We start from the raw sequence: 25,965 nt of genomic DNA, 5'->3' as shown, positions 1-25,965 counted from the left end.
CAAAAACAAGGATTATTTTTTCACATAAAAAATTCAAAAGTAAACAGTCCAGGGCTTCTACAGTGATCCTACAATATCAGCAATATCTTAAATACCTTCCATCTTTGTGCTCTGCCATCCTTGGAAGGTACTTTTTAACATAACCGTCATCTCTTGGTAATAAGATGGCAACTCTACCATATGCCAATACAGGAAGTCACTTATTACAAGAAAAACAATGGCTCACCCAGAAACCCCTTGTAGAAACTTTTGCATATAATTTATGGCCAGAAATGCATCACATGGCGTCCCCTAACTTCAAGGGAGTCTGGAAAGATGGATACTTTAGATGTACACAATGCCAACCTAAACAGTTCTGGCTCTTTTAACAAGGAAGAAAAGGAATCCAGCTACTGGATAGCCACACGGTGCCTGCCAAAATATTCTTTCAGATTTTAAACCTAGCTAAAATAAAATACACTAAAAGTTATGCTCAGTTGAAAACAAAAAGCCTTAAGTCATTAAAATACTGATTTACAACATATTTTGAGAGAAAACCCTTTAAAAATATCATTTTGTTATATACAAAATTATTTTTAAATGCAGCAAGAAAAAGAGCTTGCCAGTTTTAAAGACTGAAATTTTAAGAGTAAGGTGGGATGGGGGCTAGGATATATTTGAAAAAATGTAGGACTAAAGCAAGTGGAAAACTTGGTTAAGGAATAGACGCTTACAATAGCAAGTATCATTCTTACTAACAACAAAAATGAAATAACAAGTAAGCGTTCAAGCACTTAAAAGGTGTTCTAAGTTTTTTATTTCATTTAAACAACATGGTAACCCTAGGAAACAGATACCATTATCATCTCCTAGGAGGAAGCTAACAGGCACAAAATCACACAGCTACCGAGTTGTGGCATCTGAATTTGAACTCAGGAAGTCTCTCTCCAGAGCCTATGCATTCAGTCTCTGCTGAATTCCTCTTATACGCACCCTAAACATATGATGACGTAAACACATATGTTCTTAACGTTTGTCAAATCAATATTCTTGAGACAAACATAAAAATGAATTTTATATCTTCTGTTCTTTAGGTGGGGCCTCAATATGAAATGTTGCCTTCCATTTACAGACTTAATCTTCCAAAGATTAGAAAGACACTATTCAGCAGAATTTCGAGAACTGTGCCTTATTTCTAATAAAATCTAGAAATTATTCATTTTTAGGATTCCTGAAAAAAATTTTTTAAGCTCTTATAGCAATACAAAGTGGAACTGTTATAAAGCATATCATCTTAAGTAACTACGTTCTAGTCGAAATATGTTTAATAGCTTTCTATAACATGAAAATATTGCTGTACTAAGTTATATTCTATCACAAAGGAAAAAGTAAACTACAGGGTAAGCTTCATCATAGATATCCAATTAAATAAAGGTGAGTTTTTAATAGAAAAGCAAAATTTCTAATGTTACCCTAAAACAGTACAAACAAATGATTAAACCTACTTAGCTACAATTATAAAATCCTTCAGTTACACACATGAAGGAAAATTCATAGTCCAAGATTAATGCAAGTACACATGCCTGTTCTATTTAGTTTTTACTGTCATCTTAATAGACACTATAATTGGATGTTAAACCCTATCATGGAAAATAGAAACAACTACACAGTTTTTTGATGAAGATTTCTTAGTTGTTGGAAACTTCGCTTTTTCTCATTTCTGTAGTAACTCTAGAGATGAAGAATAAGGATAATTCTGAGTAGTAAGTTTCTTTTCTAGCTTTACTGGCCTCAATTGTTATCTTGGCAAAAGGAGAAACGTATCTTCTATATACGGCTTCTAATGTGCTTTTGGTTTTAAAAAAAAAAAAAGTACTGTAGCATAAATATCTATTTAAAATTTGGCAGTCTTGCTTTTGACAGGAGTGAGTAATGATGTCATTGTTTTCCACAAATGACGGTTCTCAGATGATCTTTTTCACATCAAAATAAGATTACTGGATGAGGAGATTATGGTTTTAACTGCCTCAGAGAGATGAAGATTTTTCTACCCTGGCTCAAGTATACATATACTCTTTTCCAAATACCCCATTATGCAAATGAAGTCCATTTCATTGAGTCTATTTATTTCTCTATGCATAGATAGTTCTCAAGTGACAAATTGCAACATCAGTTATGCATATCTGGAGAGATATATAGTTCATATCAAAAACGGAATAATGCAATTAACACTGATTGAGTGCTTGAAGCTTTATATGCAATTTTATTTAATCTCTTACAACCCTTTGAAATAATTCTCTGTGCTATAAATGGCTATTATAAAGCTAAGACCTAACCAGAAGACTAACATAGAAGGTGAAAAGCCAAGATCTGAGCCTAGGTCCAAAGCCCCTTCCCTAGAATTTAACATACACTTGCTGATGCTATGATAAAAGTTAAACATAGAAAATTAGGTAGTGTCATCTCTTACCTTAAGCTCTTGTATACACATATTATTCACTTAACATTGGTAGTATTATTTCACAATATCATTATTGTTTTGATGAAAGCTTTAGGTTATTTTTTCCTAACAATCAAAATAATATATATTCACAATTCAAGATGTTGAAAACAAAGATTAGAAAAAGAAGACATCTAACATCTTAACCCCTCAATTAATCTCCATTAATATACGGGTGAATTTTTTTCATTTTTTCCCCAAATACGTTTTCAGAATATAGATGAAGTTATACTTTATAATTTTGCATAAATTCACTTCAGTATGTAACATACTATTTAAATTTTTCTAACAGCTCTTTAGATGTAAACACCAGCTTATCTGTGTCTTACTTGGACTACAGTTGGCACATTCAGGAAAGTAAACTTATGTTTGCTATTGCAAATAATGCTTTAATGGAAATATTTATGAGACTGCAATTCAACCCACTCCCATATTTAACTTTATCTTAAAACAAATTCCCAGAATTAGAATTACTAGGGTCTGAAGAATCTGAAGGCTTTTCCCAAACTATTTTTCAAATGTGCCAACAAAAACTTGATATCAACCAGCAAAGTGGATATGGAGGTATTCATTTCAGCAAAAATTCAATGGCAGAGGATAATTTCCACTTTCTTACTTGTTAATTTGAAGGAGAATTTATTACTTCATTGATTTACTTTCCATGTCCTTGATTGTTTGTAAGACTGAATATCTCCCTAATGTAATGCTTTATAAATGGCTTGTTTTATCCTTTGCTGAATATCTGCAGTGTTTTTACTGGTTTTCTTATTGACTTGTACACACTCTATTTACAGAAAGATATTAATCTTTTTTTAACATCTTAAGATATTAATCTTTATAGTCACATATGTTGAGACTTGTTTCTCATAGTTTACTGTCTTTTATTTAAATTATTTTCCTTTTGTTTTCAAAATCAGATAAATTAGACTTTAGACATTGTTAACCTAGATTCATTCGGGCTCTTAAGTATACTTCTCAGAGGACAGCCAGGTAATTAACTGCCTCTTAGTAAAGTTAGATCAAGAAAGGAACTATAAGGTTTGAAATTAAGTAGGGAAAACAAAGGGAGAATGTTTGGCTTTCTGATTTTGGTAACATTACAGATTTTTATTCTCTTCTTGTAGAAAGTCATTTGGAAAAGACTTGTATTCATTTGTTTTGAATTCAACTGGCTACATGTCTGACCTCCTATCTGTATAAAAGAATAAGAACAATCATTTGACACTTGTGATATTAACAACAGATTAAAAAGAATTAACCAGAAACACTGCAGTTTGTTAAAATGGCAAAGAAAGGCAACATTCCATTCATCAAAAAGTGAATTTAAAAACTGTAATGGAAATTTCAAATTTGGGGTATAAAGTATAAAAATCATGATTTGCAGTAGTCCTCTTTCCACTACAGCCTCTCACTTTCAAGTTTTTCCATATCTCTGGAAAATTGGTAAGCAAATATATAAGCCTTAAAGCACACCTAAAAGATTTTTCAAATGTTAAGTGTTCTAAACTACTGCATCAAATAGCAGCTCTAATTTATCCAGAACATTTCTGAATAAGATGAGCTGTTGTAAAAGAAGACATCGTTATCTGTATGATTTTAACTTTTAGGTACAATATATTTACCCTCACAAATGCATGTCAAGTTACCAAAACATATCAAAGGCAAGCTTGGGTGATTCTAATGATTCTTACCAACAACTTCATTACTTTTTCATGTTTTACCTAAAATTCACTTCTCCACATACATTAAAGTGTTGGTGAAGGCATTATTCCACTATTTCACAAATAAATTTAGCAGAAAAGAAAAACACAACAGAAGTTTACAGGAAAATAATTTTCACAGTTGCTGTGGCCAAGATTGCTAGTGGTCCCTCAGTATTCATTCTCCACTTTTTCTACAGTCATAGAATGCCTGATTTGGGGCTAGTATATGGCCATCTTAAATAAAGACCAATTCTCAGCCTCTTTTTTCAGCTAGAGGTTACCCTGTGATTGAGTTTTGACCAACAGGAAGTAGGCAAGAAATGTTCTGAGCAACTTCCAAGAACTATCCTTTAAAGAAAAGAGCATGTCTTTTTTCTTTCTCTTCCTCCTTCCTACAGCTGGCGTGCAGATGTGCTACTAGAGCTAGGCATTTGGGGCTACAAAGCTGAAGCACTATAATGAGAAAGATAGAGCAGGAGAACAGAATGAGCCTGAGTCCTTTATGATGGTAGAGCTGCCATACCAAATCCAGACTGCCTGTGCCTACTTGAAAAAGAAATAAAGGTCTATTTTTTTTAAGGGACGATTATTTTACAATTTTGGAGGGGGTGCTGTTGCCACATAATCTTCATTCTAATAAATGAAACTACCATTTCAGAAGATGATAATAAGTAACTACTAAAATCACCATAAATTGTATGAGAGATATATCAATATTAAAAGAATTTAATTCAGAAGATAAATAATGAGTTATTAAGAGCCCTGGAGTCTAATGAACTTAGATTTGGGGTCTGGCTGAACATTTACTATTTATATGACTTTGGGCACATTCCTTATCCTCTCTAAGGATCAGTTTCTAATCAGTAATATGATGAGAATAATTGTAATTGTAGTGATAATTAAAATGAGGTAATGTATGTAAAAAGTGAAGCACAGGCACAAGGTAAGCACTCAAAATAAGTGGTGCTGGGAAAACTGGACAGCTATATGTGAAAGAATGAAACTAGAACACTCCCTAACATTGTACACAAAAATAAACTCAAAATGGATTAAAGACCTAAATGTAAGGCTGGACACTATAAAACTCTTAGAGGAAAATATAGGCAGAACACTCTTGGACATAACCCACAGCAAGATCTTTTTTGATCCACCTCCTACATTAATGAAAATAAAAACAAAAATAAACAAATGGAATCTAATTAAACTTAAAAGTTTTTACACAGCAAGGGAAACCATGAACAAAACAAAAAGACAGCCCTCAGAATGGGAGAAAAGATGCATTAATTTCAATTACCCTAATGGCTAATTATATGGAAAATCTTTTCATGTTCTTATTGACTCTCCATATATCCTCCTTGATGAAGTGTCTATTCAAGTCATCTGCCCATTTTCTAACTGGTTAGAAATTATTGCTAGAATTACTGTTCAGTTTAGAAAGTTCTTTATATATTCTACACACAAGTTTTTTGACAGATATGTGATTTGAAAATATTTTCTTCCAGTCTATGACTTATCTTTTCATCCTTTAACAGGGTCATTCAAGAGCAAAATTTTTCATTTTGATGAAGTCAAATTTATCAACCTTTACTTTTATGGACTGTTCCTTTAGTGTCATGCTTAAGAACTCTTCACCTAATTGCAGGTCATGAAGATTTTCTCCTATATGTTCTCCTAAAATTTTTATAGTTTTATGTTTAACATTTAGGTCTATGATGTATAAGAAATGAGGTTTAAGTCAAGTTTTTTGTTTTTGCCTCTGAATGTCCAACTACTCCACCTAACCATTTGTTGACAGAAGCATGTTTCCTCTGTTTAATTCCTTTTGCACCTTTGCCACAAATCAGTTGCCCTTACTTGACTGAATCTACGTCTGAACTCTCTATCCTGTTCCCTTAATCTATAATGTGTCTATCTCTCTGCCAATACCACTCCATCTTGATTACTGTAGCTATAGTAAGCTTTAAAATTAGGTAACATGATTCCTCTAACTTTATTCTTCTTTTGTACTCCCTTATAAATTTTAGAATCACCTTCTCTATATTTACGAAATATCCTGCTAGGACTGTTTCAAGAATTAAATACACAGATCAATCTGGGTAGAACAGACATTTTTAATATCTGAGTCTTCCAACCCATGAACATGTCATGTCTGTCCCTTTATTTATTGTCATCTTTGCTTTTGTTCATTAGCATTTTTGTGGTTTTCAGCATATAGAAATTGTATGTTTTGTTGGATTTATACCTAAATGTTTCATTTTTGAGCAACTGTAAACGATGTATGTTTTAAAATTTGGTTTCCAATTGTTCACCGCCAATATGTGGCAATATGATTGAGAGAGGGAGAGAGAGAGAGTTTGTGCGTGTATTTTGACCTGATATCCTGCAACTGAAAACTTACTTATTTTCAGAACTATCTTTTGTAAACTCTAGTGTTTGTGGATTCCTTGGGATTTGCGAGGTAGCCAATCATATCGTCTGCGAATACGAACACCTTTATGTTTTCATTCTAATCCGCATGTGTCTTCCTTCCTTTACTTGCCTTACTGCATTGGTTAAGTATTCTACTACTAAGTTGAATTGGCTTGTTGAGAGCAGACATCCTTACCTTATTCCCCAAAGAAGACTTTTATCATTAAGTATGATGTTTGCTGTACATTTTAATAAATGCCCTTTATCAGGGTGAGAAAGTCCCCTTATATTCCTAGTTTGCTAAGAGTTTTTATCATGAAAGTTGAATTTTCTCAAATACTTTTTCTGAATCAATTGATACGATATGGTGGTTTTTCTTCTTTAGATCGTTGGTAGAATTCACCACTAGAACCATCTGTGCCTGGACATTTCTTTTTTTGGAAGGATTTTCATTATAAATTCAATTACTTTAATAGCTGTCAGATATTCAGATTATCTATTTTGTCTTGGGTGAGTTTTGGTAATATGTGGTTTTCAAGGATTTGTTCTATTCCTCTAAACTGTCATTTACGTGTACAAAGTTGTTTATAGTATTCTCTTATTACCCATTTAATATCTGTGGTATCTATAGTGATATCTTTTTCTTTACTCCTAATGTATTGATAATTACTATTTTCTCTCATTTTGCTAAATATTTATCAATTTTATTGATATTTTCAAGAACTGGCTTTTGGTGTGATTGGTTTTTCCTCTACTGTTTTTCTATTTTTAATTTCATTAATTTCTGTTATTTTTTCCCTTCATTCTGCTTGCTTAAATTTAGATTCTTTTTATGTTGTTACCTTTTGACCCCCTTCATCCATTTCTCTGACTCCCCACTTCTGGCAACCACCAACCTGTCTCTATTATCTATACCTATGCGCTTCCTTTTTTTTTTCTTTTTTTAAGGTTTCACATATAAGAGAGATCATATTCATATGATATTTATCTTTGTCTTTCTCCGCCTAACTTAAATTCGTGAAGTAGGAGCTGCATTTGACACGTTTTTCTGTTATATGCACTTAATGCTATAAACGTCTCTCTCGGCACTGCTTTAGCTGCATCCCACAGATTTTAATACGTTACATTTTCATTTACATTCAGTTTTAATATACTTTTTTATTTCTCTTGAGACTTTCTCTTTGATACATGGATTATTTAGGAGTGGCTTCTTTAATTTCTAAGTGCTTCGATATTTTTCTGTAATCTTTCTGTTATCGATTTCTAGGCTGTCTCCATTATGGTCAGAATACCCTTTGTATGACATGAATTATTACAAATTTGTTAACAGCTGTTCTATGACCTAAGGTATTGTCACTCTTGGTGAATGTCCCATGTATGCTTGAAAACAATCTTTATTCTGATTTCACTGGGTGGAATGTTCTAAAAATTTCCATTCGATCCTGATGGTTGACGGCACTGTTCAGTTCTTCCCTATCCTTGATAATTTTTAGTAGTTATATCCTTTAGTAAGTGGAGGGGTTATAAATCCCCAAGTATAATATCTGATTTCTCTAGTTTCAACTATTTTCTCCACTCAGTCCTTTAAGGTTTTACTTCATTTATTTCCCAACTCTGTTTTTTTGGTGCATGCGTACTTAAGACTTGATCTTTTTGATCTTTTTATCATTTTGATATGTCCCTTTCTTCCTAGTAGTTTTCTTTATTCTGACATCAATTTTTTCCACTAAAGTAAGTTTTTTTATTTACATTTATTTAAGGAAGAGATAATTCATACTTAATATTACTATCTCTTTTCAGTACAGCCATTCCAATTTTCTTCTGATTAGTGTTTGCACGGTATGTATTTTTCTATCTCCTAACCTCCCTGTGTCATTGCATATGAAGTGAGTTTCTTATAGACAAAACACAGTTCAGTCTTTTTTGATCAATTCTACCATTTCCTACCTCTTAATTATTCATATGTTAGGACTTAAGTCTGCCATTTTAGTACTTCTGTTTGTTCCCTCCATTTTACCTTCCTCTGTTTCCCCCTTCTTATGTTCCTATAGGTTACTTGAACATTTTTAGTACTCCATTTTCATTTATTTACAATAGTTTTATTATATCCCCATATAATACTTTCTTTAACATCTTTATTGGAGTATAATTGCTTTACAATGTTGTGTTATTTTCTGCTGTATAACAAAGTGAGTCAGCTATATGTGTACATATATCCCCATATCCCGTCCCTCTTGCATCTCCCTCCCACCCTCCTTATCCCACCCCTCTATGTGGTTGCAAAGCACCGAGCTGATCTCCCTGTGTTATGCGGCTGCTTCTCACTAGCTATCTATTTTACATTTGGTAGTGTATATATGTCAATGTCACTCTCTCACTTCGTCCCAGCTTACCCTTCCCTCTCCCTGTGTCCTCCAGTCCATTCTCTATGTCTGTGTCCTTATTCCTGTCCTGCCCCTAGGCTCTTCAGAACCATGTTTTTTTGATTCCATATATATGTGCTAGCATACGATATTTGTTCTTCTCTTTCTGACTTACTTCACTCTGTATGACAGACTCTAGGTCCATCTACCTCACTACAAATAACTCAATTTCATTTCTTTTTATGGCTGAGTAATATTCCACTGTATATATGTGCCACAACTTCTTTATCCATTCATCTGTCGATGGACACGTAGGTTGCTTCCATGTCCTGGCTATTATAAATAGTGCTGCAATGAACACTGTGGTACATGACTCTTTTTGAATTACCATATAATATTTTTAATGACTGCTCTAGAGATTACAGTGTGTGTGTGTGTGTGTGTGTGTGTGTGTGTGTGTGTAACTTACTATAGCCTGCTAGTATCAACATTTTACTACCCTGAGTGGAACACAAATACCTTGCTACACTTTATGTCCCTTTCCTTTCCCACTTTCGATACAGTTTTCTTAAATATAACCTCTATATACATTGAGAACCATGTAAATGTAGTAATTTTTGCTTTGTATCATCAGACAATTTTTTAAACTGAAGAGGATTTATTTATCCGTTCCACTGCTTTCTCTATTTCTAATATCCCAACTGTCCTTCCATTATCTCTTCCTTTGTGTCTGAAGAACTTCCTTCATAGTCATTATTTTACAACCAATTTGCTGGCAACAAATTTTGCTAGCTTTCTTTCATCTGACAATGTGTTGATTTCTCTTTCATTCCTTAAGTATATTTTTCCTGGATACACAATTCTGGGGTGACATCAGGTTTTTTTTTTTTTTTTTAGCACTTCCTCTGTTTTCCACAATTTCTGATAGGAAATCTGTTGTTGTTTCAAATTGCCCTTTCCCTAATAGCAATGTTTGGTTTCCCTTTCAAGATTTTTTCTTTGGCTTTAATTTTCAAAAGTTTAACTATAATGGGTCCGGGTATGGATATCTTTAGGTTTATTGTGCTGGGAGTTCACTCAGCTTCTTGAATCTGTAGAATTATGTCTTTTGCAAATTTGATAAGATTTAAGCCAATATTTCTTCAAATATTTTTTAAATTCCATATCCTGTCCTCTCTGTCTAGTACTCTGATGCCTCAAATGTTATACCTTTTGTTATTGTCCCACAGGTCTCTGAGTCTAAGTTCACTTTTTCAATTTCTCTCCATTATTCAGGCTACATAATTTCTACTGATCCATCCTGAAGTTCACTAACTCTTTCCTCTGTCCTTTCCATTCTGCTATTTAGTCTAACCAGTAATTTTTAAACTTTGGTTATTGTATTTTTCAGTTCTAAGATTTTCATTTGATTCTTTATATTTTCTACTTATTTGCTGCAGTTTCTTATGTTTTCATTTGTTTCAAGAGAATTCATAATTGCTCACTGGAGCAGTTTTACAAAAGCTGCTTTAAAATCCTTATTGATGATTCCAACATTTGTGTCATTTCAAAGTTAGCCTCTGTTGATTGCCTTTTCTTGTTAGAGTTGAGTTTTTCCTGATTTTTTCATATGACGAGTAATTTGGGGTTGTAGGCTGGACATTTTAAGTACTATACTATCATACTCTAATTCCTACTTAAATCTTTTATTTTAGTGAATGGTCAACCTGTTTAGATTCTGAATGTGATCGCAGGCTCACTTTTGTGGACTGTGTTTCAAATGTCAATTTAGTTTATAAAGTCTCTCCAGTACTCCTCGGTTTTCTCTATTTACATGTTACCTATACGACAGAACTCCACTCCCCATTATCCTCAGCATGGGCTTGAGTGGGGAGAAGCACTGCCTCATTTCAGCAGAGCAGGCATAGAAAATAGGGTAATATGCAGGGGAGTGGGGATTTGTGAAAGTCAATGAACCCACAGGCTCAGCTGGGGAGGGTACCACCTTATTACTGCAAGGGGAGTGGAAATCAAAAGCTCCAACCACAGGCTCCTCTGTGGAGGAATGCTTCTTCCTTACTTCAGAGCATGGAAGAAAGTCGAGTTCTGCCTCAAAACTCTGCAGGGTAAGGGCACCATCTTCTTAATGCTGTGTAGTTGTGAAAGCCAGGGTCTCACCCACAGGCTCTGCTGAAGAGAGTTGCCACCTTGTAAATTCTGGTGGGGTGGAAGACAGTCCTCCCTACAGGCTCTGCTGAGGAAGGGGACTGCCTCATTACTTAGCAGGGAAGAGGAGAAGTCAAAGTTTGACCCACAGGCTCCACTGGAGGGGGACATCTCCTTGTTACTGCAGGTGGGGGAAGGGTGTGTGTGAGACAAAGCTCTGGTCATGGATACTGCTGCTGTAATGCCTGTTTGAGTGTGAGGGGGTATAGATTTTATTGTGATGTTCTCCTAGAGAACGGATGGGATAGGTTAGGATGTTTCTATCTTGCTGGGCCATCCTTTGGCTAGAGAGAACAGGCTTTCCTTGGCACTATTTTTTTGTCTGCACTCATTAGCATTTCCAGGTTGTAGACTTCTCTACAACCCAGACCAAGATATATGGGAGGCAAGAAAAATAGACAATCAGGGAACTCACTCAATCCTTGAGTCTCAAGGTCCTTAGATAGTCCACCTTCTTTTCCCTAACTTTCAGAGTTTTCTGGTAGGGTATTTCATGAGTTTTGTCCAGGATTTTTGTGATTAGTAGGAGAAAAACAGAATGTGTTTACTCCATCTTGTTCAGAACCCAAACCCTGCCACTTATTTTCAGTCTATATTTTTTGTGTCCTATCACCCTCTACTCTCTAAGTTTCCAGAGGATATGAACTGAGGTTTTATTAACCTAGTAACTGTTGGCTTGGCAAAAAGTATCATATATGACATATCCTTTAAGCTTATTAGCTGTAAGAAAGTGTTGATACAGCTTCTTGGCCTTTACCCACCATTAGGTTCACAATGTAACTCTGAAGTTTGTTCATTCATTTAATAAAGACCTGTTTTGTGAAAGCTTCTGGGGATACAGCAACGAGTAAGACAGCTAAAATCCTTGGTGTTATGGAACTTACATTCTATTGACTGGAATAGGATGGAGAGAACTGCAGGTATATGAGTAATGTGTTCTCTTCAGGCTGGACAAAACTCAAGTCTACTGTGTTTCAGTTAATATTAGGAACATACATTTGAAAAACTCAATATTCAGAAATCTATAAATTTGCAACTGGCACAAGTACAATAATGTTTTCACTTGGTACAATTAACTTTAATGATCTAGTAAACTAGTTATAAACTACTTACCACATAGAGTTGTTTCCACAGACTGGCCCATTCTTGCAGAGTTGCTGTAACTTCAGTCACAATAGAATCTTCAAGTGGAACCACAGTTTCATACTGCCTAGAACCAGAGCCACAACAAACAGTCCCATTATCGTTGATAAAATACCAGAATACTGTCTACTGACCTTTTCAACACATGTAAATCAAATTTAAATTCATGCAAATATAAAGAGAGGTATATCTAATTGAATACATATTGTTTAGCAGTAATATACTGCAATAATATAAGTGAACTGAATTAATGTAAACAAGTTTCCTCAACTTGTCCATTGAGGAGTTCTGGGTCTCGTAGAGGAACTGTGATCCTGGAAACAGAAAGGTACTAGGTTTCTCTCCAACTACCTTGTAAGCAACATCCATTATGGTGCCAGTCCCTGTGCTAATTGCCAAGGATTTATCAGTGAACAAAAATGGACAGGGTCCCTATCTTCATAGAGCTCTTATTGTGGATAGGGAATTAGACAAATAATCACAACAGATATGGATAGCAATGAATCTAAGAAAGAAACCAAATTGTACTAACAGAGATTTTAGCTGGGGGACACAATTAAAGAAGAGAAGATAAGTGAAGTCTTCTCTGAAGAAATGGCAATGCCCAAAAGATGCAAAAAGGTCACGACAGAAAAGTTTGTTGGGAGGGACAGGTGTGGTGTCACCTGCAGAGGAAACAATATACAAGAAGTCACTGAGATAGTAAAGAATTTCACATATCTAAGAACTTAAAGAAGACTGGTATGACTGAGGCCAGCTCTCACAGGGCCTTTCCAAATGATACTAAAGATACCAGACCTTTTTTTTAATTAATTTTTATTGGAGCATAGTTGCTTTACAAAGTCGTGTTAGTTTCCACTGTACAGCAAAGTGAATCACCTATACATATACATATATCCCCTCTTTTTTGGGTTTCCTTCCCATTTAGGTCACCACAGGGCATTGAGAATGAATGAGACGATACTGAAAGGTTGTTCAAAGTAAGGGCATGACTTGATAATATTTTTATAATGTCTATGCCACTTTTGAGAGTTAATGAAATATTTTCTGGGACCAAAGATTTTATATACTGATATGCTGAGGTGGATGGAACCTATACTCCAATTTGTTAGCCAAAGAGAACATCATCCACTTGCAAGCAACAAAGGAAAATTCATTTCACAAATTAGCATTAAGTGTCATTTCTCTACACAGCTGACAAACCACCACTGTGTTCAAAGGTGACCGTGTATTAATATGGAGCATCAATGAATATATGTTACTTGATTATGCTATACGGCTTTCTTTTTTATTTTCTGTGATTTATTCCAGCAGATAAAAAAAATCATCTTGGAATGATGCCAGAGCACTATCCATATTCATCAAATTTATAAGGTGAATTTTCAGTGCAAGGCTGAGATTTAAACTTGACACTATGGAAATAGAGAGACATGGGAGATGCTGTAAGAGTGTTGTGTTTTAGTAACATTAAAGCAGAAATGCTGTATAGGATAAACTGGAATAAAATTTCTTGAAAGTTTCACCTACTGGGTCTCCAGCTACTTTAATCACTGAGATCTATGGAAAAATTACATTGTTCTTATTTTAAAGTTCTAAAACTTTGGACTTACCTCAATTTATACTAACCCAAGTATATACTAATACTGACGTATTTTTCTTAGTCTATAATATATAATCAGTATCCTGAAAATTCTTAAAATTCAGATACAGTGTTATTTATAAATACACGGTTCCACAGACCAAGTAGAATGTAGTCAGAACACTAAGAAAAATAACCAAATAAAGTGAATTAATAAGCAAATTTCCAAAGAAATTCTGGATTCATGCAGAGTAAAGAGTTTGTTAGAGGCCTGAACCAAGATGGCGGAGTAGAAGGATGTGCTCTCACTCCCTCTTGTGAGAACACCAGAATCACAGTTAGCTGCTGGACAATCATCAACAGGAAGACACTGGAACTCAACAAAAAAGATACCCCACATCCAAAGACAAAGGAGAAGACACAGTGAGATGGTAGGAGGAGCGCAATCACAGCAAAATCAAATCCCATAACTGCTGGGTGGGTAACTCACAGACTGGAGAACACTTATACCACAGAAGTCCACCCACTGGAGTGAAGGTTCTGAGCCCCACCTCAGGCTTCCCAACCTGGGGATCCAGCAACGGGAGGAGAAATTCCTAGAGAATCAGACTTTGAAGGCTAGTGGGATTTGATTGCAGGACTTCGACAGGACTAGGCGAAACAGAGACTCCACTCTTGGAGGGCACACACAAAGTAGTGTGCGCATCGAGACCCAGGGGAAGGAGCACTGAATCCAGGGAGACTGAACCACACCTACCTGCTAGTGTTGGAGGGTCTCCTGCAGAGGTGGGGGGTGTCTGTGGCTCACCGTGGGGACAAGATAACTGGCAGCAGAAGTTCTGGGAAGTACTCCTTGGTGTCAGCCCTCCCAGAGTCTGCCATTAGCCCCACCAAAGAGCCCAGGTACACTCCAGTGCTGGGTTGTCTCAGGCCAAACAACCAACAGGGAAGGAACCCAGCCCTACCCATCAGCAGTCAAGAGGATTAAAGTTTTACTGAGCTCTGCCCACCAGAGCAACACCCAGCTCTACCCACCACCAGTCCCTCCCATCAGGAAACCTGCACAAGCCTCTTAGATAGCCTCATCCACCAGAGGGCAGACAGCATAAGCAAGAAGAATTACAATCCGGCAGCCTGTGGAACGAAAACCACATAAACAGAAACATAGACAACATGAAAAGGCAGAGGGCTATGTACCAGATGAAGGAACAAGATAAAACCCCAGAACACAACAAAATGAAGTGGAGATAGGCAACCTTCCAGAAAAAGAATTCAGAATAATGATAGTGAAGATGATCCAGGACCTCGGAAAAACGATGGAGGCAAAGATCGAGACGATGCAAGAAATGTTTAAAAAAGACCTAGAAGAATTAAAGAACAAACAAACAGAGATGAACAATACAATAACTGAAATGAAAACTACACTAGAAGGAATCAGTAGCAGAATAACTGAGGGAGAGGAACAGATAAGTGACCTGGAAGACAGAATGGTGGAATTCACTGCTGCAGAACAGAATAAAGAAAACAGAATGAAAGGAAATGAAGACAGCCTAAGAGACCTCTGGGACAACATTAATCACAACAACATTCGCATTATAGAGGTCCCAGAAGCGGAAGAGAGAGAGAAAGACCCGAGAAAATATTTGAAAAGATTATAGTCGAAAATATATATATATATATAAAATATATACATATACCCAAGTCCAGGAAGCGCAGTGAGTCCCATACAGGATAAACCCAAGGAGAAACACGCCAAGACACATACTAATCAAATTGGCAAATATTAAAGACAAAGAAAAATTATTAAAAGCAATAAGGGAAAAATGACAAATAACATACAACGGAACTCCCATAAGGTTAACAGCTGATTTCTCAGCAGAAACTCTACAAGCCAGAAGGAAGTGACATGATATACTTAGAGTGATGAAAGGGAAGAACCTACAACCAAGATTACCCAACCTGGAAAGGATCTCACTCAGATTCGATGCAGAAATCAAAAGCTTTATAGAAGAGCAAAAGCTAAGAGAATTCAGCACCACCAAACCAGCTCTACAACAAATGCTAAAGGAACTTCTCTAAGTGGGAAACACAAGAGAAGAAAAGGACCTACAAAAACAAACCCAAAACAATTAAGAAAATGGTAATAGGAACATACATATCAATAATTACCTTAAACATGAATGGATTAAATGCTCCAACCAAAAGACACGGGTTGGCTGAATGGATACAAAAACAAGACCTATATAAATGCTGTCTACCGGAGACCCATTTAAGACCTAGGGACACATACAGACTGAAAGTGAGGGGATGGAAAAAGATATTCCATGCAAATGGAAATCAAAAGAAAGCTGGAGTAGCAATACTCATAACAGATAAAATAGACTTTAAAATAAAGAATGTTGCAAGAGACAAGGAAGGACACTACATGATGATCAACGGATCAATCCAAGAAGAAGATATAACAATTATAAATATATATGCACCCAACATAGGAGCACCTCAATACATAAGGCAACTGCTAACAGCTATAAAAGAGGAAATGGACAGTAACACAATAATAGTGGGGGACTTTAACACCTCACTTACACCAATGGACAGATCATCCAAAATGAAAATAAATAAGGAAACAGAAGCTTTAAATGACACAAGAGATCAGACAGATTTAATTGATATTTATAGGACATTCCATCCAAAAACAGCACATTACACTTTCTTCTCAAGTGCGCACGGAACATTTTCCAGGATAGATCACATCTTGGGTCACAAATCAAGCCTCAGTAAATTTAAGAAAACTGATATCATATCAAGCATCTTTTCTGACCACAACGTTATGAGATTAGAAATGAACTATAGGGGAAAAAACGTAAAAAACACAAACACATGGAGGCTAAACACTATGTTACTAAATAACCAAGAGATCACTGAAGAAATCAAAAAGGAAATCAAAAAATACCTAGAGACAGATGACAATGAAAACACGACAATCCAAAACCTATGGGTGCAGCAAAAGCAGTTCTAAGAGGGAAGTTTATAGCTATACAAGCCTACCTCAAGAAACAAGAAAAGGGCTTCCCGGGTGGCGCAGTGGTTGAGAATCTGCCTGCCAATGCAGGGGACACGGGTTCGAGCCCTGGTCTGGGAAGATCCCACATGCCGCAGAGCAACTAGGCCCATGAGCCACAACGACTGAGCCTGCGCATCTGAAGCCTGTGCTCTGCAACAAAAGAGGCCGCGATAGTGAGAGGCCCGTGCACCGCGATGAAGAGTGGCCCCCACTTGCCGCAACTAGAGAAAGCCCTCGCAAAGAAACGAAGACCCAACACAGCCAAATATAAAAATAAATTAATTAATTAATAAATTTTAAAAAAAGAACAAGAAAAATCTCAAATAAATAATATAACCTTACACCTAAAGGAACTAGAGAAAGAAGAACAAACAAAACCCAAACTTAGCAGAAGGAAAGAAATCATAAAGATCAGAGCAGAAATAAATGAAATAGCAACAAAGAAAACAATAGCAAATATCAATAAAACTAAAAGCTGGTTCTTTGAGAAGATAAACAACATTGATAAACCATTAGGCAGACTCATCAAGAAAAAGAGGGAGAGGACTCAAATCAATAAAATTAGAAATGAAAAAGGAGAAGTTACAACAGACACCGCAGAAATACAAAGCATCCTAAGAGACTACTACAAGCAACTCTATGCCAATAAAATGGACAACCTGGAAGAAATGGAAAAATTCTTAGAAAGGTATAGTATAACCTTCCAAGACTGAACCAGGAAGAAATAGAAAATATGAACAGGCCAATCACAAGTAATGAAATTGAAACTGTGATTAAAAATCTTCCAACAAACAAAAGTCCAGGACCAGATGGCTTCACAGGTGAATTCTATCAGACATTTAGAGAAGAGCTAACACCCATCCTTCTCAAATTCTTCCAAAAATTGCAGAAGAAGGAACACTCCCAAACTCATTCTATGAGGCCACCATCACCCTGATACCAAAACCAGACACAGATACTGCAAAGAAAGAAAATTACAGACCAATATCACTGATGAAAATAGATGCAAAACTCCTCAACAAAATACTAGCAAACAGAATCCAACAACACATTAAAAGGATCATACACCATGATCAAGTGGGATTTATCCCAGGGATGCAAGGATTCTTCAATATACACAAATCAATCAATGTGATACACCATATTAACAAATTGAAGAATGAAAACCATATGATCATCTCAATAGATGCGGAAAAAGCTTTTGACAAAATTCAACACCCAGTTATGATAAAAACTCTCCAGAAAGTGGGCATAGAGGGAAACAACCTCAACATAATAAAGGCCATATACGACAAACCCACAGCAAACATCATTCTCAATGGTGAAAAACTGAAAGCATTTCCTCAAAGATCAGGAACAAGACAAGGATGTCCACTCTCACCGCTATTATTCAACATAGTTTTGGAAGTCCTAGCCTCGGCAATCAGAAAAGAAAAAGAAATAAAAGGAATACAAATTGGAAAAGAAGAAGTAAAACTGCCACTGTTTGCAGATGACATGATACTATACATAGAGAATCCTAAAGATGCAACCAGAAAACTACTAGAGGTAATCAATGAATCTGGTAAAATTGCAGGATACAAAATTAATGCACAGAAATCTCTTGCATTCCTATACACTAATGATGAAAAATCTGAAAGAGAAATTAAGGAAACACTCCCATTTACCACTGCAACAAAAAGAATAAAATACTTAGGAATAAACCTACCTAGGGAGACAAAAGACCTGTATGCAGAAAACTATAAGACACTGATGAAAGAAATTAAAGGTGATACCAACAGATGGAGAGATACACCATGTTCTTGAATTGGAAGAATCAATATTGTGAAAACGACTATACTACCCAAAGCAATCTACAGATTCAATGCAATCCCTATCAAATTACCAATGGCATTTTTTATGGAACTAGAACAAAAAATCTTAAAATTTGTATGGAGACACAAAAGACCCCAAATAGCCAAAGCAGTCTTGAGGGAAAAAAACGGAGCTAGCGGAATCAGACTCCCTGACTTCAGACTATATTACAAAGCTACAGTAATCAAGACAAGATGGTACTGGTGCAAAAACAGAAACAGAGATCAATGGAACAAGACAGAAAGCCCAGAGGTAAACCCACGCACCTATGGTCAACTAATCTATGACAAAGGAGGCAAGGATATACAATGGAGAAAAGACAGTCTTTTCAATAAGTGGTGCTGGGAAAACTGGACAGCTAAATGTAAAAGAATGAAATTAGAACACTCCCTAACACCATACACAAAAATAAACTCAAAATGGATTAGAGACCTAACTGTAAGACCGGACACTATAAAACTCTTAGAGAAAAACATAGGCAGAACACTCTTTGACATAAATCACAGCAAGATCTTTTTTGATCCACCTCCTAGAGTAATGGAAATAAAAACAAAAATAAACAAATGGGACCTAATGAAACTTAAAAGCTTTTGCACAGCAAAGGAAACCATAAACAAGACGAAAAGACAACCCTCAGAATGGCAGAAAATATTTGCCAACAAATCAATGGACAAAGGATTAATCTCCAAAATATATAAACAGCTCATGCAGCTCAATATTAAAAAAACAAACAACCCAATCCAAAAATGGGCAGAAGACCTAAATAGACATTTCTCCAAAGAAGACATACAGATGGTCAAGAAGCACATGAAAAGCTGCTCAACATCACTAATTATTAGAGAAATGCAAACCAAAACTACAATGAGGTATCACCTCACACCAGTTAGAATGGGCTTCATCAGAAAATCTACAAACAACAAATGCTGGAGAGGGTGTGGAGAAAAGGGAACTCTCTTCCACTGTTGGTGGGAATGTAAACTGATACAGCTACTATGGAGAACAGTATGGAGGTTCCTTAAAAAACTAACAATAGAATTACCATATGATCCAGCAATCCCACTACTGGGCATATACCCTGAGAAAACCACAATTCAAAAAGACACATGCACCCCAATGTTCATTGCAGCACTATTTACAATAGCCAGGTCATGGAAGCAACCTAAATGCCCATCGACAGACGAATGGATAAAGAAGATTGGTACATATATACAATGCGATATTACTCAGCCATAAAAAGGAACGAAATTGGGTCATTTGTAGAGACGTGGATGGACCCAGAGACTGTCATACAGAGTGAAGTAAGTCAGAAAGAGAAAAACAAATATCGTATATTAACGCATATATGTGGAACCTAGAAAAATGGTACAGATGAACCGGTTTGCAGGGCAGAAGTTGAGACACAGATGTAGAGAACAAACGTATGTACACCAAGGGGGGAAAGCCACAGGTGGGTGGGGGGGGGTGGTGTGATGAATTGGGTGATTGGGATTGACATGTATACACTGATGTGTATAAAACTGATGACTATAAGAACCTACTGTATAAAAAAAAATAGACAAAACCTATTTATTAGGTTTATGGATGTGCATGCAATTTATAAAAAATAAAACACTACTGTTACCGTGAAAAAAAACAAGAGTTTGTTAGAAATGAAATTTGGTAGTGAAAAGAGACGATCCTTTAATTCAATGTATATTGCACAGAAATGTAGCTGAGAGCATGATCATTAGGGTAGGATAACTTGGCCTCAATTCCTACTTTCCCTACTTCCTTGCCATGTGTTGGCAAAGGTATTTAACTCTCAAATCCTTGCCCACCTCATGTGCAGTAAACAAATAATCCCATTTTCTCATCTGGAATTCTCAAGTGTGATATAATGGGTATAAAATGTCAATTACAAAGCCCAGTATACAGGATATTTAATAAATGGCAGCTATTGTTCACTCTTACTTAATCTTTTAATTTTCATTACTTACAAATTGCCAAAGCATATCTAAAATAAACAATGTCAAAATGAGTTAGGTTTCATATTGTTCTTTAAAAATATATTTCACAAAGACTTCTTGTCCAAATAGCTCCATAAGTTCATGCTTCGACATATTTCCTAACCTCCCAATACCCAGCGGAGAAAATATGAAATAGAAAACCAAATGTATTTCTGAACTCCAAAATAAAATTAACACCTCAATAGAGCAGCAACAGAACAGAAAAAAACAGAGCAGTGAACTAGGGTGAAATCATAGCACTTCTAGGCTCTGGAGTCAAAAGCTACTAGTGATGTAGAGGGAGAACAGGGATGAAAAGTGCTCCAAGTGAGAAGAGGATGAAGGCCTGATTCACTACTTGAAGCTCCCTGAAAGAAGACCAACATGAAGCACAGCAAAAACTGCTACTGAACCTCACTTAAAACCACGGCTGAAAGTCGGGAGACTGACGTAAAGCCGGCGCCTAAATTTGCACCTGACCTAAAACCGGGTACCGGATGTAAACCGTGACACCTGATGTATTACCGGGTACCTGACGTAAACCTAGGACCTGACATAAAACTGGGGCATTTGGGTTGTGGAAGAAGCCCTTGGGAAGATGGCGGAAGAGTAAGACGCGGAGATCACCTTCCTCTCCACAGATACACCAGAAATACATCTACGCGTGGAACAACTCCTACGGAGCACCTACTGAACGCTGGCAGAAGACCTCAGACCTCCCAAAAGGCAAGGAACCCCCCACGTACCTGGTTAGGGCAAAAGAAAAAACTAAACAGAGACAAAAGGATAGGGACGGGTCCTGCACCAGCGGGAGAGAGCTGTGAAGGAGGAAAAGTGTCCACACACTAGGAAGCCCCTTCGCGGGTGGAGACTTCGGGAGGCGGAGTGGGGGAGCTTGGGAGCCGCGGAGGAGAGCACAGCAACAGGGGTGCGGAGGGCAAAGCGGACAGATTCCAGCACAGAGGATCGCGCCGACCGGCACTCACCAGCCGAGAGGCTTGTCTGCTCGCCCGCCGGGGCGGGCGGGACTGGGAGCTGAGGCTCCGGCTTTTGTCGGAGCGCCGGGAGAGGACTGAGGTTGGCGTCGTGAACACAGCCTGCAGGGCGTTGGTGCGCTGCGGCTGGCCGGGAGAGAGTCCGGGGAGGGGTCTGGACCTGCCGAAGAGGCAAGAGACTTTTACGTCCTTCTTTGTTTCCTGGTGCACGAGGAGAGGGGATTAAGAACGCTGCTTGAGAGAGCTCCAGGGACGGGCGCGAGCCGCGGCTAAGAGTGCGGTGCCCAGAGACGGACATGGGACGCTAAGGCCGCTGCTGCCGCCGCCAGGAGGCCTGTGTGCGAACACAGGTCACTAGCCACACGCCCTTCCGGGGAGCCTGTGCAGCCCGCCACTGCCAGGGTCCCGGGATCCAGGGACGGCTCCCCCGGGAGAGCGCACGGCGCGCCTCAGGCTGCAGCGTCACGCCGGCCTCTGCCGCTGCAGGCCCGCCCCGCACTCCGTGACCCTCCCTACCCCCCGGCCTGGGTGAGCCAGAGCCTCCGAATCAGCGGCTCCTTTAACCCCGTCCTGTCTGAGCAAAGAACAGACGCCCTCCGGCGACCTACACGCACAGGCGGGGCCAAATCCAAAGCTGAGCCCCTGGGAACTGTGAGAACAAAGAAGAGAAAGGGAAATCTCTCCCAGCAGCCTCAGAAGCAGCGGATTAAAGCTCCACAATCAACTTGATATACCCTGCATCTGTGGAATACCTGAATAGACAACGAATCATCCCAAATTAAGGAGCCCTGTGGATGAAAGGCTCTTGGTGCTGCAGCCAGGACTCAGTGCTGTGCCTCTGAGGTGGGAGAGCCAACTTCAGGACACTGGTCCACAAGAGGCCCCCCAGCTGCACATAATATTAAACAGCAAAAATCTCCGAGAGATCTCCATCTCAACGCCAGCACCCAGCTTCACTCAACGACCAGCAAGCTACAGTGCTGGACATCCTATGCCAAACAACTAGCAAGACAGGAACACAACCCCACCCATTAGCAGAGAGGCTGCCCAAAATCATAATAAATCTACAGACATCCCAAAACACACCACCAGACGTGGACCTGCCCACCAGAAAGACAAGATCCAGCCTCATCCACCAGAACACAGGCACTAGTACCCTCCACCAGGAAGCCTACACAACCCACTGAACCAACCTTAGCCACTGGGGACAGACACAAAAAACAACAGGAACTACGAACCTTCAGCCTGCAAAAAAGGAGACCCCAAACACAGTTAAGATAAGCAAAATGAAAAGACAGAAAATCACACAGCAGATGAAGGAGCAAGATAAAAACCCACCAGACCTAACAAATGAAGAGGAAATAGGCAGTCTACCTGAAAAAGAATTCAGAATAATGATAGTAAGGTTGATCCGAAATCTTGGAGATAGAATGGACAATAGAATGGACAAATTGCAAGAATCAATTAACAAGGACCTAGAAGAACTAAAGATGAAACAAGCAACGATGAACAACACAATAAATGAAATTAAAAGTACTCTAGATGGGATCAATAGCAGAATAACTGAGGCAGAAGAACGGATAAGTGACCTGGAAGATAAAATAGTGGAAATAACTACTGCAGAGCAGAATAAAGAAAAAAGAATGAAAAGAACTGAGGACAGTCTCAGAGACCTCTGGGACAACATTAAACGCACCAACATTCGAATTATAGGGGTTCCAGAAGAAGAAGAGAAAAAGAAAGGGACTGAGAATATATTTGAAGAGATTATAGTTGAAAACTTCCCTAACATGGGAAAGGAAATAGTTAATGAAGTCCAGGAAGCACAGAGAGTCCCATACAGAATAAATCCAAGGAGAAATACGCCAAGACACATATTAATCAAACGGTCAAAAATTAAATACAAAGAAAACATAGTAAAAGCAGCAAGGGAAAAACAACAAATAACACACAAGGGAATCCCCATAAGGTTAACAGCTGATCTTTCAGCAGAAACTCTGCAAGCCAGAAGGGAGTGGGAGGACATATTGAAAGTGTTGAAGGAGAAAAACCTGCAACCAAGATTACTCTACCCAGCAAGGATCTCATTCAGATTTGATGGAGAAATTAAAACCTTTACAGACAAGCAAAAGCTGAGAGAGTTCAGCACCACCAAACCAGCTCTACAACAACTCCTAAAGGAACTTTTCTAGGCAAGAAACACAAAAGAAGGAAAGGACCTACAATAACGAACCCAAAACAATTAAGAAAATGGGAATAGGAACACACATATCGATAATTACCTTAAATGTAAATGGACTAAATGCTCCCACCAAAAGACACAGATTGGCTGAATGGATACAAAAACAAGGCCCATATATTTGCTGTCTACAAGAGACCCACTTCAGACCTAGAGACACATACAGACTGAAAGTAAGGGGATGGAAAAAGGTATTTCATGCAAATGGAAACCAAAAGAAAGCTGGAGTAGCAATTCTCGTATCAGACAAAATAGACTTTAAAACAAAGACTATTAGAAGAGACAAAGAAGGACACTACATAATGATCAAGGGATCGATCCAAGAGGAAGATATAACAATTGTAAATATTTATGCACCCAACATAGGTGCACCTCAATACATAAGGCAAATACTGACAACCATAAAAGGGGAAATCGACAGTAACACATTCATAGTAGGGGACTTTAACACCCCACTTTCACCAATGGACAGATCATCCAAAATGAAAATAAATAAGGAAACACAAGCTTTAAATGATACATTAAACGAGATGGAGTTAATTGATATTTATAGGACATTCCATCCAAAAACAACAGAATACACATTTTTCTCAAGTGCTCATGGAACATTCTCCAGGATAGATCATATCTTGGGTCACAAATCAAGCCTTGGTAAATTTAAGAAAATTGAAATTGTATCAAGTATCTTTTCTGACCACAATGCCATGAGACTAGATATCAATTACAGGAAAAGATCTGTAAAAAATACAAACACATGGAGGCTAAACAATACACTACTTAATAATGAAGTGATCACTGAAGAAATCGAAGAGGAAATCAAAAAATACCTAGAAACAAATGACAATGGAGACACAACGACCCAAAACCTGTGGAATGCAGCAAAAGCAGTTCTAAGGGGGAAGTTTATAGCAATACAAGCCCACCTTAAGAAGCAGGAAACATCTCGAATAAACAACCTAACCTTGCACCTCAAGCAATTAGAGAAAGAAGAACAAAAAAACCCCAAAGCTAGCAGAAGGAAAGAAATAATAAAAATCAGATCAGAAATAAATGAAAAAGAAATGAAGGAAACAATAGCAAAGATCAATAAAACTAAAAGCTGGTTCTTTGAGAAGATAAACAAAATAGATAAACCACTAGCCAGACTCATCAAGAAAAAAAGAGAGAAGACTCAAATCAATAGAATTAGAAATGAAAAAGGAGAGGTAACAACTGACACTGCAGAAATAAAAGAGATCATGAGAGATTACTACAAGCAACTCTATGCCAATAAAATGGACAATCTGGAAGAAATGGACAAATTCTTAGAAATGCACAACCTGCCAAGACTGAATCAGGAAGAAATAGAAAATATGAACAGACCAATCACAAGCACTGAAATTGAAACTGTGATTAAAAATCTTCCAACAAAGAAAAGCCCAGGACCAGATGGCTTCACAGGCGAATTCTATCAAACATTTAGAGAAGAGCTAACACCTATCCTTCTCAAACTCTTCCAAAATATAGCAGAGGGAGGAACACTCCCAAACTCCTTCTACGAGGCCACCATCACCTTGATACCAAAACCAGACAAGGATGTCACAAAGAAAGAAAACTACAGGCCAATATCACTGATGAACATAGATGCAAAAATCCTCAACAAAATACTAGCAAACAGAATCCAACAGCACATTAAACGGATCATACACCATGATCAAGTGGGGTTTATTACAGGAATGCAAGGATTCTTCAATATACGCAAATCTATCAATGTGATAAACCATATTAACAAACTGAAGGAGAAAAACCATATGATCATCTCAATAGATGCAGAGAAAGCTTTTGACAAAATTCAACACCCATTTATGATAAAAACCCTGCAGAAAGTAGGCATAGAGGGAACTTTCCTCAACATAATAAAGGCCATATATGACAAGCCCACAGCAAACATCATCCTCAATGGTGAAA

General features: G+C 37.5%; 1 protein-coding gene across 1 annotated transcript in view; it reads right to left on the bottom strand.

The window, feature by feature from the left end:
* The window catches only part of DOCK3 (dedicator of cytokinesis 3), a gene marked incomplete at both ends in the record, with an annotated part of 411,675 nt that overhangs the window by 265,762 nt on the left and 119,948 nt on the right, over window positions 1–25,965 (bottom strand). Inside the window, one exon of the mRNA XM_082663217.1 lies at window positions 12,273–12,369. Coding sequence (XP_082519343.1) covers window positions 12,273–12,369 — 97 coding nt within the window. The remainder of the gene's footprint in view (window positions 1–12,272; window positions 12,370–25,965) is intronic.

The sequence above is a fragment of the Grampus griseus genome, assembly GCF_964374135.1.
Source record: "Grampus griseus genome assembly, chromosome: 10".
Taxonomy (NCBI): domain Eukaryota; kingdom Metazoa; phylum Chordata; class Mammalia; order Artiodactyla; family Delphinidae; genus Grampus; species Grampus griseus.
This window is presented reverse-complemented; position numbering and strand designations above follow the sequence as displayed.